This window comes from Argopecten irradians, chromosome 6, assembly GCF_041381155.1.
Source record: "Argopecten irradians isolate NY chromosome 6, Ai_NY, whole genome shotgun sequence".
In the NCBI taxonomy this organism is placed as follows: domain Eukaryota; kingdom Metazoa; phylum Mollusca; class Bivalvia; order Pectinida; family Pectinidae; genus Argopecten; species Argopecten irradians.
In genome coordinates, this window is record NC_091139.1 from 29,161,366 (window position 1) to 29,178,443 (window position 17,078).

A 17,078-nucleotide genomic window follows, 5' to 3' on the forward strand; every position below is an offset into this window, starting at 1 on the left:
TTTTATGTCAAAACATAAATTCAGCAAACTTGGATACCATCCATAACACAAAAAGAAGGAAAATCCTGACGAAATGAGAGATTTCTCACATTGTAATGCGATGGAAAGTTGAGCGAGGTATTTAAGTCTGACTACAAACCTACCTCTATAGTAGTAGATGTACCACTCGGTACTGTGACCAGCGAGTCATCGCCTGATAAACTTATCGGAGAAGAGACTTTTACAGAGCTACTTCCTGATTCATCCTCTGTCTTTCTTTTCCTCTGAAATCATGAAATGGAAAACAGTTCACATGATTTTCATTTCCTTGAAGGTATTTAGTTATTTTGGGAAAAAACTCATTATATTCTCCTTGTACATTACCAGTATTAAGCATATATGAATATTTATGTTTCTATTACATATACAGGGTTAAAGAAGTAACATCAACAGGATTTTTCAGATGACACAGGATCCCATCAAACTTAAGTCTGTAGTAAACGAATTACTTCAAATGGTTAATATGGGACAAGGAAGTAATTCCAACCGTGTAGAAAATTGTCAAACTTTGTCCCGCATTGCTGTTCGTATACTATAATCTTGTTCCTTTTATATGTCTTGATAAAGGAGTAGATCGCCTCGAAATTTGACAATTTTCTTTGTCTCTACGGTTGGAATTACTTCCTTGTCCCATATTACATATACACCAATATTTTTCATTCCAATAAATATCTTTTGCAGTTCTTTTAATTATCATTTCTGTTGAAATGATCTATTCTTGAGTGTTATGTTTAATTTGTAATGCTACTAGAACAATGCTGAAAACGATCAGCAGAAGATAATGAAGACTACTTTATGATGTTTATGTTCTTGTATATTCTAAATGTACTTATTTTAGTAGTAGTTTTATTTAAGTGGTTTTAATGTTCTAATTCACATTCAGTGCTACATATTGTAAAAGGCTGATTCCAGTATTGACCCACCGAATTACAATCATATCCATTTAAACAATCATTTACATTTTTCCTCCATCATGCTGAAATTTGAGTGTCCTAAAATAAGTACCTTTACAGTATCTGGACCTTCCAGTCTAGAAACATCCATCGGTGAAGGTTCCACTGTGGATGAGGTATGGCCGTTAGCCACATTGGTAGGTACCGGGGGCACTTTAGCGTATGAACGTCTATGCATACTGTCGATTCCTGTTAAATACCACGTCTCTGGGAAAAGTGTGTCAATAGGTCCTACAGGTACATAGGGAGCTGTGATGGAATCAAACAATTAACATTATATATGACATTATTGAATTTCTGTTGTTCAGGACAAATGATTTTCTGACCAATGGAATAATGTTTATCTGTGCATTTGCAGATAAATAAAGTGATTCATTTTTTTTTTTTTTTTGATAGCAAAAAAATTGCAGAATAAAAAGAAAAAAGTCTAAAATATCTAATAAAAGTACATATTTTTTGTGTGTTTATAGGAAATGAAATTCTTTAATAAAATACAAGTGAAATCAAATTTTCATAAAGACTCTCAATAACTGGAATCAAAGAATTTCATCTATTCTTCAGTAAGATTACTTAAAATAGATGAAAATGTTAAGTCTAATGGTGATAATTTCATAAAATGTCAAAAGTATAAATTCAGTTATGTCCTTTGCAAGACATTTGTTTAAAATTTCCATAAACCTATATTATTCTTCTTATCCTAATTAATATAATTCTAAGCATAAATTGTTCTGAAATTAATCTAATTGAATGACTTAGATACTGAGTTCTTCTGAAATTCTAAATTGTTTCAAACAACAAAATGCCAACCTAAGACCATGACCAATGAAAGCCAAACAAGTCTTGGTCCCATAGAGGATCTTTATAAACAGGTTTGACTGTTATGATAATTCGTTTTTCACATACCTTTATTATGTGTATCCTCTCGAAGCTTCATGATACGATCAAATTCCTGTGGAGAACTCTTTTGCCGGCTCTCGAGGCGGGATTTCACATCACTAAGACAGGAGTAGAGCACGGGTAGACCTGATATTGCAGACATGTCCTCCGTGATCCGCAGCGAGAACATGGAGGCCGCTAAGCCAGACCCGTAGGAGAACAATACAATTCTCTGTCCAGCCAGCTGTTCCATGGTCTGACTGCACAGTGAAAATGAAAGTACTTGACAAAAGGTGCTCAAACTAAAATGTTTACGTGTAACTCATTCACACCTGAAATTCAAAAATGGACTATTCCAGTCTTCTAACTAGAAGAATCTAAATGTGTCTTCAGGGGTGAATAGGTTAACATAATTTCCAATTTTATAAAAAGAACAAGATTTGAGTCTAAATGACAAATGTGTGGTTGAGCTGTGTATGTTTTCATGAATACCAGTCAAAAAGTCCAATAATTACAGAAAATAAATGAAATAACAATAACTTGCAGTTCTTGTCTTCATTAATACAGGAAAATGACAACCACTTTGTCTATCTACTGACTACGGGACTACATAGACACTTACCTGACTAAATGAGACACTAGGCCCCCATACAGGGACGGTGTATACATGTTTCCCACTTGGTTGCTAAGTAACGTGGACTGTCGTGTCTTTTTCTCAAACAGTGGTTTACTGGCGGCCATGAAAGCCTTCTCAACCTCTCTGTCAAAGTAGCACTGGTCAAGACGTATATCTCTGTAGACAGAATATACAGGATTCAGTGTCACAGACAACTAACTCATTACTATCATTTTACTGAGGGAAGTCCTCATATTGCATAATATCAGCGTTGAATATGTCAGAAAAGCTCAATTTATTCTCAGTAATTAACACTGTTTTGTTCTATTTTTGCATATTACATAATTATCTGCCTTTGAGGCTAGGTATCAACTTGTGACAATCCATTCTGATATTGTAATTGTGATGCTAAAAATGTTGGAAAAAATCACTGCCTGCCCTTAAAGGGACATGAACTTTAAATAATTTGTTCTGTATGCTTAGATATGGTTTTCAGATGTTTATCGAATATTTTATTACAATGATTGGTATTCTAAAAAGACAGGAAAACGTGGGGAATACCTACCTCAAAAATGATAAAAATAGACCGTCATATTCTATTTTTGGAACAAAAAACGAAAGATGGCCGAAAGCAAGGTTATAATGAACAACAAACTTGCTGACATGACAAGGAATATGAGTTTTATTTTCTAATTTACAATGGTTGACAAATGAAGTTTAAGCCATATTGTTATAAAACAATTTGTATTTAGCGTAAGAATGATAAGTAAAAAGTCAAACGAGACTTTGCATTCGACAGGGCACCGCGAAGGGAGGTTCCTGACTTATTGCACATATGTACATCACGCAAGTATAAAGTGGGGGAGTTGCTCCTGTCTCTTGCATTTCAGTGATCCATTTATATTTACCTACTTTCCCAATCGCGCACGTTACTGACTCTTGACGTTTCACCCACGTTTTTGACCCACCATTTTGTTTACATATGCAGTGTATTGTGGGATGTCACTAAAATTCAACACTACTATACTATTGTTACAAAATTCGACCGGGCCAGTTCAAAATACAGAAAGATGGAATTTCCATTATAATTATTTTATTTGACACATTTGCACAATAATTGATATATATTACTTAATAAGGTATCTGACACGTCTTAAATATGTATTTTACTCAAATTTACATGGTTTATTTAAGTTCATGTCCCTTTAATTTTATTATTTCCAACAGTTCTGTCAAAAAAACTGCTAACATTTGCTTACATTAAAAATTTTCACAGAGTTACTTCCCTTATTACATAAATGATGCGCTTGATAAGGAAACTTTCATTTCAAAAACAATTTTCAAACCATGTTATATTGCTGTAAAATGATTTCAAAACTAAATGAAATTAATCAAAAGGAATTAATTCTAATGGAAAAGCTTCCATTTCAAGAAAGATATAAAACTTTAAATATGCTATCTTTTCACATCGTGTTAATTAACAAGGTAGGATGAGCAAAAGGGATCTAATAGTAAATATATGTATTTATATGTGGCAACAATAGCAACAATATAACAACTGTAAGTATACATATATATATGCTAGCAAAAATGTTTGACTTTATAAATCTATCTCACCAAAACTCACCTAAAATCTTCTAAACCAGCATAGCGACCTTGAAAGTCTGGGTTTTTGTCGTTAAGAAAATCATTAGCCATAAGTCTGGCAAATGATTTCTGCACAAGTTTACAGTAGGGCGAGTGAAACAGGACACCATCCGCCATGTCTATCAAACTGCTCCCCTCTGGTAAAAGAAACATTAGAAATTTTTAATGTTAATATTTATTGTTGCATATATTTATTATTAAATTTCTGATTCTTTTTATTTTTTTTTTGTATTTAATCTTCCCTCAACAATGATTTAAAGTTATTTCAATATTGGCATATATTTTATACATCAAAGTTGAATGAATTGTTCAAGTGTCATCTGTCCTGTTTAGTCAATACATGAATTTAAACTTATTTGAAGGATCTGTATCTACCATAACAGTTCTTTTAATTACTCTTCAACAGATGTTATCAGGGTTTTTTAATATAAAAGTAACATGCACTCTTCTATATATGGACTTATTTACACAAGTTTATAGGTTTATAGAAAAAAAATTAAAAGTTTGCACATTAACGGAGAATTATAATAGTACATTTCCACATCTCCTAAACACATTTGATTATTTCTTTCATCAAGCAGGTAACCATATAAGGAAAACATGATCAACTTATTATGTATATAAGTACAAATGTACATTATTTATATATTTCAACTTTTTTTTTCATTATATAAAGTGCCACATCTAAATTCAATCTTAAAGTAAACATGTAAATAGTTTCTAAAATTGCACTCACCTGAACTAAATTTACCTTCATGCAATCATTTAATGACAACATAAAACATATAGTTTTGAACTTGCATTACATGAACTTATAATTAGAGTTAGTTCTATCATTTTTGAAATACAAACAAGAGATCCCAGAGGGATCTTGGCGCCTACCAAAGAATGATCTACGTCTGACAATAGAAAGAGGGATCTTTTCTCTGCTTTCAAACTTTTACTACATATGAAATTTGAGAAAGATCTTTTCAGTACTTTCTGAGATATATAGCACTAACAAACTTCAATTATCCAAAATGGCTACCTGCAGTTGGCCATCTTGTTGACCGATCGGTCCCAAAATGCAATATGCAGGTCCTAGGAGAACCTACATATAAAATTTGAGACCGATCACTTCAGTACTTTCTAAGCGTTAACAAACTTCAATTATTAAAATTCAAAATGGTGGCCTATCGGCCATCTTGTTGACCAATCGGTCCCAAAATGTGACATGCATAACTAGGGACCTAAGGGAACCTGCACATGAAATTTGAGACATATCCCTTCAGTACTTTCTGAGAAATAGCGGTAACAAACTTTACCTATCAAAATCCAAGATGGCGGCCTTGCGGCCATCTTGTTGACCGATCAGTCCCAAAATGCAATATGCACAATTAGGGCCCTAGGGAAACCTACATGTGAAATTTGAGAGAGATCCCTTCAGTACTTTCTGAGAAATAGCGGTAACAAACTTTACCTATCAAAATCCAAGATGGCGGCCTTGCGGCCATCTTGTTGACCGATCCGTCCCAAAATGCAATATGCACAACTAGGGCCCTAGGGAAACCTACATGTGAAATTTGAGAGAGATCCCTTCAGTACTTTCTGAGAAATAGCGGTAACAATCTTTAAATATCAAAATCCAAGATGGCGGCCATCTTGTTGACCGTTCGGTCCCAAAATGCAATATGCACAACTAGGGCCCTAGGGAAACCTACATGTGAAATTTGAGATAGATCCCTTCAGTACTTTCTGATAAATAGCGGTAACAAACTTTACCTACCAAAATCCAAGATGGCGGCCTGGCGGCCATCTTGTTAACCGATCCGTCCCAAAATGCAATATGCACAACTAGGGCCCTAGGGGAACCTACATGTGAAATTTGAGAGAGATCCCTTCAGTACGTTCCGAGAAATAGCGGTAACAAACTTTAACTATCAAAATCCAAGATGGCGGCCATCTTGTTATCCGATCGGTCCTAAAATGCAATATGCACAACTAGGGCCCTAGGGGAACCTACATATGAAATTTGAGAAAGATCCCTTCAGCCCTTTCTGAGAAATAGCGGTAACAAGAAATGTTAACGGACGGAAGGACGGACGACGGACGACGGACCACGGACGAAAAGCGATTTGAATAGCCCACCATCTGATGATGGTGGGCTAAAAATGTCATTAAATGATGTTGTAAAATAATTAATTATATTTAAATACCCTATCCCTATCTTGATTTAACTATGAAAGAATCGAATTTGATGGTGAAATAAAGTCACACCTTTGAATCCCTCCATCTCGGCCTTCCTAGAGTAGCGTTGGTAACACATGTCCAGGGCGTGTTGATAACACTGTACCGACAGTTTACCGTCCACTACAGGGTACTCCGACGCTAGATCAGGCTTATAGAAGTCATACACATGCTGCATGTGGATTCCTCGAGCACCTGTACAAAACAAATTACCTGAATGTATTACATATGTATTTAATGTAGCTCCATACTTTTTGAAAATTTGTATCATTTTTTTCTAACATTATTTCTTATTTTCTTGCTTTTTCATGGAGATTTCTGTAAGAACAATGGGTGTTCTCGAACAACTTTTGAGATATTTGAGCTGGAAAGATACCATCAGTGCAAATTTGCTGACCGAAAATAGAAAAATTCATAAAATTACGTTTCCTGTAACATTAAGGTGAATGTAGTCTCTTGATCAATCCTGTTGATTTCTTGATAATGATAAAACAAAATATGAACTTTTACAAATGCTAAGTAATTTTTGTTATTTCTCAGGACCTTTTCTATACATGATATTCATGTGTTGGCATATTTCTGCCCCTAAAAACTCAATTATTAGGCTAAAAAGGAAATGAAAACCTATGTCAATTTCACAATATTTGTATATGATATGCTTAATGTAATATTTTTGTCAAATATCATAAAAAACATGGATTCCTCTATCAAATTCAAAATTTTGCAAGCTTAAAGTTTGCAAATCACAACCCTACCCCCATTTAATCCAGTGCAAAGATGCGGCATATTAAAATGACTATTTTTTCAAAATGAACCCGCAAAAAAAATATTCCATTTCAGTTTATATATTTTTGTGATATTATATCTTGTTTATGTCTGTTTATTTCTGTGATTTTCTCCAAATTATGTGTTTTAAGGAAAACTATATGGGATTTTTGAATTTCAGTCCAGACAGGTCCCGTTATATCATTTATTGTGAAAAATGCTACTTCAAGTGTTTGAAAATCCATTCCCATTTACAACAAGGAATGTAAAAACCTCAGAGATATCATCTAATTTTCATTCATTGCTTTTATTTGATTTATTTGATGATGATTTTATGATTTTAAACAATCCATATATTTAGACAACTTTCACCTGTTGAAAAAATATCCAACCTTTGTTTGTTTGATTAATTAACGTCCTATTAACAGCCAGGGTCATTTAAGGAACCTCCACATAGCATCATTGAAAGAAAAATTATTTCAAATAATTGTTAATTATTTGTTCAGCCAATTATGAATAAGTCTGAAATTCAAGAAACATTACTTTTAATAGTTGTTTCACTACAATTTGAAGCCAAACAATTGTGAAGTTGGGTGTTCATTGCTGCAATACCAGTTCTTATCATATATAATATAATAGTACAGTTTATTACGTGGTAGAATATTTCATTATCTATGTCTTAGCTAAAGATTTCCATGAAAATATGAAAGAAAATCAAAGTGTAAGCAGGGCAAAATTATGTAACAGAAACAGATTTTATAAATTAATTAGACATATTCTATTTGAACTTGTCACAAAATCTTTCAAAATATATTTCAGCATGATCATGATATAAAAGTCAAACATTTAAAAAATAGAACATTAAAATTCTCACGTATCTGTACTGAAGTATGCAATAACCTTGACTTATAATCTGTTATCTTATTTGTTGATAATACCTAGCTTGCATTACAGTAATTATTCTACTGTTACCCCATGCCTATATAATGTCAAATCTTTTTATATTTTGTAGTTGAGTTATTACCCAACCCCCACCCTTCCTCAATCCTTTCTATTTTTCACTTACTACAGTATCAAAGGCAAAACAAGATTTGTTATTTTATTTTGTTTTAAAACCTGTACATTAAAGATTATGATTGGTCATTACAGATTTATAGTAACCTAACAGTACCTCAAAATCTAGCTTTCATAAACTTATATAAAATAACTTTTTCATACTTCAGAGGGTACTAATTTATTTCAGTTATAATGACTACAGAAATGCTCTCATATAAAGTATTATATGGTACAGGGCTGGTTGTTGGCATGTGCTGGGGGTGATGTGTGCATGTGGTACAGGTGACCACATGTTTGCCCTATCTGTGGAGATATCTAGTAATCTTTGATCCCTGACTCACAGCTTTGTGTATATATAATCCTGATAAAGATAACAGTATCCCTACCTATCACCAATACATGCAGTAAACAACCTAGATTCTCGAACAGATATGAAGCTTGTACATATTCAGAATTTCTAAAAGCTAATAATATATCAATCAAATGTCTTCAAAATTAGAGAATGGCTGCTAGACAAATATGTCACAGTATCTATAATGTGAAATTAGATTAACATCTTGGATGTTTGATCAATGAAAATAGAGAACGAAGCATGACAAGATATGAGTACCGGTAGTTCCTGATAACTACGCTAGCTGTATTAAATTTGATTTTTGTACACAACATGAATGAATAAACAGGCAACTTTCTTATACATCCCAGTTCTAGGAAAACGAAATAAAACCTTCAGAAGTGTAGACACAGATATATGTTTTTTTTATATAAAGCCAGAGTTCTGTAAGAATGAAGTTACTGTAGACACCAACATAGAAGGATGTTACACAGCCCTGTATTTGGTGAATAGGGGAAGATATTTTAGATTGTTGAAGATACTTTATAAAATCTTTGACTCAACAAATAACAAAACTTTTCCTGTACACAGAGAGGCTTATATGGAACAGGATGGACAGGTGGACGTACATAGATGAAAGAATGGATGGACAGTTAAATGGACTGATCGATACACAGATAAATGAATAGGGACACTTTGGTTAGGGACACTTTGGTTAGATCAACAGCCTGGGTCATTTAAGGACATGCCATATACATTGGTGGAGGACGGAACCCACAGTAAAACCACTGACCAGCAGACAGTACCTGGTTAATGCCACACATAAGATTCAAATTTGAAACCTAGACATGGAGGGCTTGTGGTCATATGTCTGGCCATCTCCACTGGGCCACCACAGCACTGGATGTATGCACCGATAAAGGGATGAAGTGACAGAGGAACAGATAAATTAATAGAGCAACATGAAAATGTAATGTGACGGGAACCTGAATCCTGAACTTTCAACCTTAAAGACTCACAGTAATCATGACATAAGACAATTGAAATAAACAAAAACTTTCACACAATAATATGAAACAACCACTTTAATTGTTTCTGTAAACCACAAGGAAGTGCTCCAGTCGTTGATCCTTGTTGTCAAGCTCACCTATAACATAGCATAAGAGATTACTCATATTCCCATGTCCGATGCTGCTGAGAAGCATATATCAAAACACTTCATAATACCACAAGGCCTGTATACATATAAAACTTCAGGAAAACAAGATCAGGTCGTGCTGAGGGGTTAGAGAGTTCAGTCAACATCAAATGGCTCATTGTGTTCACATGTACATCTCATCTTTGTTCTCGTTTCAGTCTCCTTATTATCTCCCTTTTTTAATTAAGATACATGCACCATCAATACGATAATTTTTTATTAATTACAGTATTCCTTTATCCAGTAGAATCAATGAAAAAGTTCTCTTTAAAACGTTTTGCAAAATACTATACATTTTGTATTTCAACAAACGGTATGATGTTTCAGTAAGAATATTTATTTGCATTTTTGTTCTATCTAATCTTTTAATTTGCAAACATTAAATTGTGTACACATGTAAAAAATCATTTTAATTTTGTATCACTATTGTAACAAATAGTTTTCTAAAGGATGAATGCTTTTGCATCAAAAATAACTGTAAATGACTTAGTTATTTAATCATATTCAGATTTCTTTTGTAAGTCAATCTATAAGCCACTGATAGTTATCATTACAGGTCGACACACCATGCTAGTATCAAAGTTCACTCTGTTCTCTTGCATATTGTATAACTTGCTATTTAAACCTCTTATACATTTAAAGTATCAATATCCTATCAGGCCTAAGGGGTATTGACCAATATAGGAGTCTATTATAACACTACATGTATACCAGATAGCCTTCTATAGTAAATCTAACCATGGGATACTACATAGGCCTACCTGTATATATGATTTTCTGTATCAGGCATAAGGGTATATTTGACCAGTAAATAATGTATATACTGTACCAAATACCTGTGTAAATGTATCAACTTTTATTTTTTGTCATTTTAATTACTTGACATTTTTTCTGTTATGAGTACACATTCATTTTCAATTGTTTATTTCTTGTCATTTTTATTACTGGACAGCTTTGCTTTTATGGTACACATTTTCAATTTTTTATTTCTTGTCATTATACTCTCACACATATATGATTGGTTTCATTTCTTGACATTTTGATTACTTGACAATTTTTTTCTTTTTAAAGTGTCTACAAAACCTAGAGTACAGAGTCAAACCTATCTATAAATACCACACAAGGGACAAAGGGTGGCTGGTCTTTATACACAGGTGGTCACTCAGACAAATTTTATTACATTCAGAAACAAGAGGCCCAGAGGGCCTGTATCGCTCACCTGGTTGGTAATGCCAAGTAATGTTCTGAATACAAGTTCATTGTTTATTTTCTGAAGAAATTTGAATATTAACCTCTAATTCCCCTATTGGGCCCCACTTTTTCTGCTCCAGGGGGTCAAAGCCAAAATTTATACGAATTCTGTTAACCCCAAGGATGTTTCTGGCCAAATTTGGGTGGTACAATCCATGCAGAACTCTAGGACAAGTAGCGATTTATAGGATTTACCTCTATTTCCCTTATCGGGCCCCGCCCCTCCTGCCCCCCGGGGGTCAGAGCCAAAATTTATACAAGTTCTGGTCCCCTTCCCCCAAGGATGTTTCTGGCCAAATTTGGTTACAATCCATGCAGAACTCTTACATTTACCTCTATTTCCCCATTGGGCCCGCCCTCCTGCCCCCGGGGGTCAGAGCCAAAATTTATACAAGTTCTGTTCCCTTCCCCAAGGATGTTTCTGGCCAAATGTGGTTACAATCCATGCAGAACTCTAGGACAGTAGCGATTTATAGATTACCTCTATTTCCCTATTGGGCCCGCCCCTCCTGTCCCTTGGGTCAGATTTATATTTGGATTTAGGACAAGTAGCTCTATTTCCCCTATTGGCCCCCGCCCCTCCTGCCCCCGGTGGTCAAGCCAAAATTTCTGGCTCCGGGGGGTCAGAGCCAAAATTTATACAAGTTCTGTTCCCCTTCCCCCAAGGATGTTTCTGGCCAAATTTGGTTACAATAATCCATGCAGAACTCTAGGACAAGTAGCGATTTATAGAATTTACCTCTATTTCCCCTATTGGGCCCCGCCCCTCCTGCCCCCGGGGGGTCAGAGCCAAAATTTATACAAGTTCTGTTCCCCTTCCCCCAAGGATGTTTCTGGCCAAATTTGGTTACAATAAATGCAGAACTCTAGGACAAGTAGCGATTTATAGAATTTACCTCTATTTCCCCTATTGGGCCCCGCCCCTCCTGCCCCCGGGGGGTCAGAGCCAAAATTTATACAAGTTCTGTTCCCCTTCCCCCAAGGATGTTTGTGGCCAAATTTGGTTACAATCCATCCAGAACTCTATGACTAGTAGCAATTTAAAGGAAATGTTGACGGACGACGGACGGACGACGGACGCCGCGCCATGACATAAGCTCACCCCGGCCATTCGGGCCAGGTGAGCTAAAAAAGATTATCTATAAATTTAAAACATAAATGCCTTTCCTTCGTATCAAACAGGAGTTGACATGACAGGTGAGAATAGGACACAAGACTCAGAGTGGACAGAACTGAAGGGGACAAAATGTATTGTAAAGCCTTTCATTTCATGGTGAGGGCATGTAACTTAATAACTATCTCGGCATTTATGAATGATAACAGTATATTCATGAATTACACACAGACCATATAAACAGCTTAATGACCATCTGCATTAACCATCAATCCCAGTGATTCAAAAGGTGATAAGTTACATAGGATTAGGGGCATTGTGGTACATAACCCTGAGTTTATATCTATCAAATAGCTGTAGGTTGATTGTAACTATAAGAGAATTGAGTACAAGTATCGGTAGCACTCTGCAATCATATCAAATTTTTGGAGTAAGGTTTCATTTTTGTTGTTGATGTTAAGGTGCCTTTAGCATGATCTATGTCTGACATAAGACAGAGGGATCGTTTCTCTGCATTTCAAACTTAAACTATCAAAATCCAAGATGGGGCCTATCGGCCATCTTGTTGACCAATCAGTCACAAATGCATTATGCACATGTAAGGCCAAAGGGAAACTTCCGTATGGAGTTTGAGACAGATGCCTTCAGTACTTTCTGAGAAATAGTGGTAACAAACTTCACCAACAAAAATCCAAGATGGTTGCAAGTCAGCCATCTTGTTGACGGATCAGTCCTGAAATGCAATATGCACAACAAAGGCCCTGGGGGAACATACATGTGAAATCTGAGAATGATCCGGTTTGTACTTTCTCAGAAATAGCGGTAATAAACTTTAACTTTCAAAATCCAAGATGGCGGCCTGGTGGCCATCTTATTGACCGATCTGTCCAAAAATGTAACATGCACAACTAGGGTTCTAGGGAAACCTACATGTAAAAAAATCTGAGAACGATCCGGTTTGTACTTTTTGAGAAATAGCGGTAACTAACTTTAAGTATCAAAATCCAAGATGGCTGCCTGGCGACCATCTTATTGACTGATCAGTCCCAAAATGCTTTTTGCACCACAAAGGCCCAAGGGGAATCTATATGTGAAATTTTATAACGATCCCTTCAGTACTTTCTGAGAAATAGCAGTTACAAGAAATGTTATTGGACTGAAGGAATGACTTCCGGACCATGGACGAAAAGCGATTTAAATAGCCCACAATCTGATCATGATGATGACGGGCTAAAAATTGAAAACTACTTATTCAGCTAAAAGGATTGGCATACATGTGTATTATGTTAATCAGGATTTATTTCTCAGTACAATGTACATGTACATGTAAATCCATTGGCACAGAATCTGACAACTGTCAACTTTTCATCTTTGTGGCCTAGCTTGCATTTGGTATACATTTTTATGTATACTTGACCAAAAGTTTGACAAGTCTTTGACTCATTTTGTCATCAAGTATAAATAAAATAAAGACTACTGATTATTGATTGCAGCATCATATTTAAAATATCTATATAAAACTACAAACTAACAAGGATAAAGAATCTTAATACCAGGTATGCATTTCTCAACTTCTAGAACCATTTTAATACCAAATGAGATTGGAATGGTAAAGGTTAGAGAGTACTGTACATGTCAATATATCTGAATAGCAAATCAAACTCAAAACAGAAACAATAACTAGCTACACTATTCATTTCTATATATGTACACAAGAGCCCTGATACCTCTGACTTGGACTTTGACCTGTGTATAAAACCAGCTAAACAAATCTGGATCTACCATCATCTCCCCCTGAAAGTCTGATTGTTGCCAAATCTGTAGGGTATAACAGTCTAAAGGTTTGGTAACTTCAAATTAGGTTCAAAGTCCTACTCCAGCCCTGGACTAGCTAGTGTGTATACACAAATTATGACAGGGTCCCTAGCTCACTTACTGTACAATGAGAGCTAGATTAGTCGGTATTGAAAATCAATTGACTTGTCAATGTACTTGAGTGTGTGTTTGAGCATCTTCTCTATTCTCAAGTCCCTTCCTTGAAATTAAGCCAAGATGTCTGTTTAAGGTGTATGATGAACTAGCCAAGAACAGTCCAACAAATATGAACCTCTTACAAACAAATAATGAATGTATTTCTCCATAGAACACCAATCAAACATTAATATTTAGTGGTTAGTGACTACCTTGACTGCATGCATTGTGAATTAAGTTCAATAGTTACAATTGGAGCTACAATACATAGTCAATTTTAGACGTTACACAATCCCATTTGAGGGATTTACTTCGTCAAAAGAATCTTATAATTGAATAGTTTCATATCCTGTTATATCCAATGGTTTGTTATGTAACAAAGAATGGGGGGGGGGGATGGTTGGATTAATCCATAGAGCAAATGAAACTTTTGAAATTGAAGTGACCATAAGAAACTTTCACTGACATCTTGGTTAAGTCTCAGTGATACTCAAAGTTACATTTTGTTTCCTTGCAAAACATTAAGCAGTTCTAGAATAATCATCTTTGCCAGCCATCCCAGGGTTATGATCTTGAAGAGAAGAAGGCAGATCAGAAATCTTGGCTAGCAAAGATGCGAATAGTTGTAGCAACCTTTAATACTAAACCAAATCAATGTATTGGCTAGATGTAATGTTTGACAGAGAGTCTGTACAAGATTTGCTTTTAAATTGAGGTCAAAGGCCACAAGCAAATTCGTGGAATTTCCATCCCCTGCTTTCAGGACATATTGTAGATAAACATTATTGAGGTTAGGTTTAACCTTGGTTGAAACATGAAAAAATCAACTGAAGTCTTATTCGGAAGTAAGACATTTAACTTTGTTACCAAGTTTAAAGAAAATCTGTTAATATTCATTGCAGTTATTGTACGGAAGTGGCAGAAAATGACTTTTTTTTTATTAAATCAAAGGGCCATAACGTTAACTCTGCTAATTAAGATCTGCCAAAAGTGGCGATCGAACTTGGCTAAGCCCTTTAGGCATTTAACTTTGGTACCAAGTTTTAACAATATTAGTTTTAACATTTGTTACTTATTACACAGAAACTGCAGAAAAATGACATTTGTAGTAAATTAAAGGGCAACAACTCTGATAAACAACATCCGCTGAAAGAGTTGATTGAACCTGGCCAGGCACTTAAGGCATTCAACTTTGTTACAACGTTTACCAAAAATTGATTAATATTTAATAATTAAATTGATTAAAGATGCTCCACCGCCGACAGAGCATAAATGATATTTATCATTTGAACAATAATCTGTATTCAATCGTGTATATATATGTCTAATTAACACAAAAAATATTATAAAAAAATTTGGTGCATGCGCAATCAGTACTACATTCCATATAGGATATAGTGTCACGGAATTTTTTCAGGATGCAATTAATTATTTTTCATATTTTTAACTTGAAGTAAAATTAGAAGCTCTAAAGTCACAATCAAACTTGGCCGAGTCCTTAAGGTATTTAACCTTGAACTAAGTTTGAAGAAACTTGGTTTACATTTGTTACACTTATTGCACGGAAATGGCAGAAAATCACATTTTTAGTAATTCAAAGGGCCATAACTCCGCTAAATAAGGTTCATCGACAGTCGGGATCAAAATTGGCCCGACCCCTTAAAGCATTTAACCTTGGCAACAAGTTTGAAGAAAATCGATTTACATTTGTTACATTTATTGCACGGAAATGGCATAAAATGACTTTTTTTAGTAATTCAAAGGGATCTAACTCCGCTAAATGAGGTTCATTGACAGTTGCGATCAAAGTTGGCCGAGCCCTTAAGGCATATAACCTTGTCAACAAGTTTGAAGAAAATCGGTTTACAGAAAATCGGTTTACATTTTTCACAGTTATTGCATGGAAATGGCAGAAAATGACGTTTTCAGTTATTCAAAGGGCCATTACTCCGCTAAATGAGGTTCATTGACAGTCGCGATCAAACTTGGCTGAGCCCTTAAGGCATTTAATCTTGTCACCAAGTTTTAAGAAAATCGGTTTACATTTGTTACAGTTATTGCACGGAAACAAAGTGTTACAGCCAGATGGACAGACCGACAGATGGATGTATAAACAGACGGACAGACAGACAGACAAACCCAAATTTATACATGTATCCCCCGTTTTGGAGAAAGCGGGGGAGATGAAAATAAGTGATCTAGTTAAGTATGCAATACACTGTCTCACCTAGCTAGGTGGACCAACATAACAAGTATGAAGTTCCAATCCCTAATAGAATAGGAGATATACCTCAACAAGTTTTTTCTTTAGCTGAGGTCAAAGGTCATAGCATTAGGTCACGGTGACCTGATTTTGGTGGGGAACTAATATCTTCATTATAAGAAATCTCCTAACATGCCTTAGGTTATACAATGGACAGACAGCACAACACATATTTGTATCTTTTAAAATTATTTTGATATGTCACTGTGTATGATATAACATGGTAATTATCCAAATATCTTCCTCTGAGAGCTCATTGATGTAAAGTTCACTCTCAAGAACTTACGTCTATCAAACACCAGTGGAGCATAGTTTCCGAGGAGCATGGCTACTGCGCCTGCCCCTCCTGTACATCGGGCGTTCCCTGTCGCATACACTGCAATGTCACCAGCCACCACAAGAGCGTAACGTCCTGAAATAAAAACAAAATCATAACCGCCTGACACAGCTATTACTTTCAGAGACTTCTTAATGGAATATTCTGACAAATGCCAATTTTTGGTACAACCTATGTAGATCCATCAAACTTTGATGATTTTGGATAGATAAATGTTGAGTGGTTTTATTGATGAATAATTTAACTTGAAACAATACTGTACTTCACAAAGTTTGACTTATTTCCTATTTTAAATTAAGCAAATGATTTTCATAAATGTGTTTTTCCTATATATAATTTAGAGTTAACTTGACCCCCTTCCAAGGGAGAAACTTGAGACCCCAGGGTCATATAATTCACAATTTATGTAAAGGACGGTACATCATATGGATAAGC

At 35.1% G+C, this 17,078-nt stretch overlaps 1 protein-coding gene across 7 annotated transcripts in view; it reads right to left on the reverse strand.

The window, feature by feature from the left end:
- The window catches only part of LOC138325564 (hydroxymethylglutaryl-CoA synthase 1-like), a 36,563-nt gene that overhangs the window by 3,596 nt on the left and 15,889 nt on the right, over positions 1-17,078 (reverse strand). For 6 of the 7 annotated variants that reach the window (XM_069271311.1, XM_069271312.1, XM_069271317.1 and 3 more), the window contains 7 exons: positions 16,593-16,718; positions 6,388-6,552; positions 4,112-4,268; positions 2,491-2,661; positions 1,896-2,128; positions 1,045-1,241; positions 144-263 (listed from right to left, as the gene is read on the reverse strand). In XM_069271311.1, the coding sequence (XP_069127412.1) occupies positions 144-263; positions 1,045-1,241; positions 1,896-2,128; positions 2,491-2,661; positions 4,112-4,268; positions 6,388-6,552; positions 16,593-16,718 (1,169 nt within the window). The remainder of the gene's footprint in view (positions 1-143; positions 264-1,044; positions 1,242-1,895; positions 2,129-2,490; positions 2,662-4,111; positions 4,269-6,387; positions 6,553-16,592; positions 16,719-17,078) is intronic. The other variant, XM_069271318.1, reaches the window with a different exon arrangement.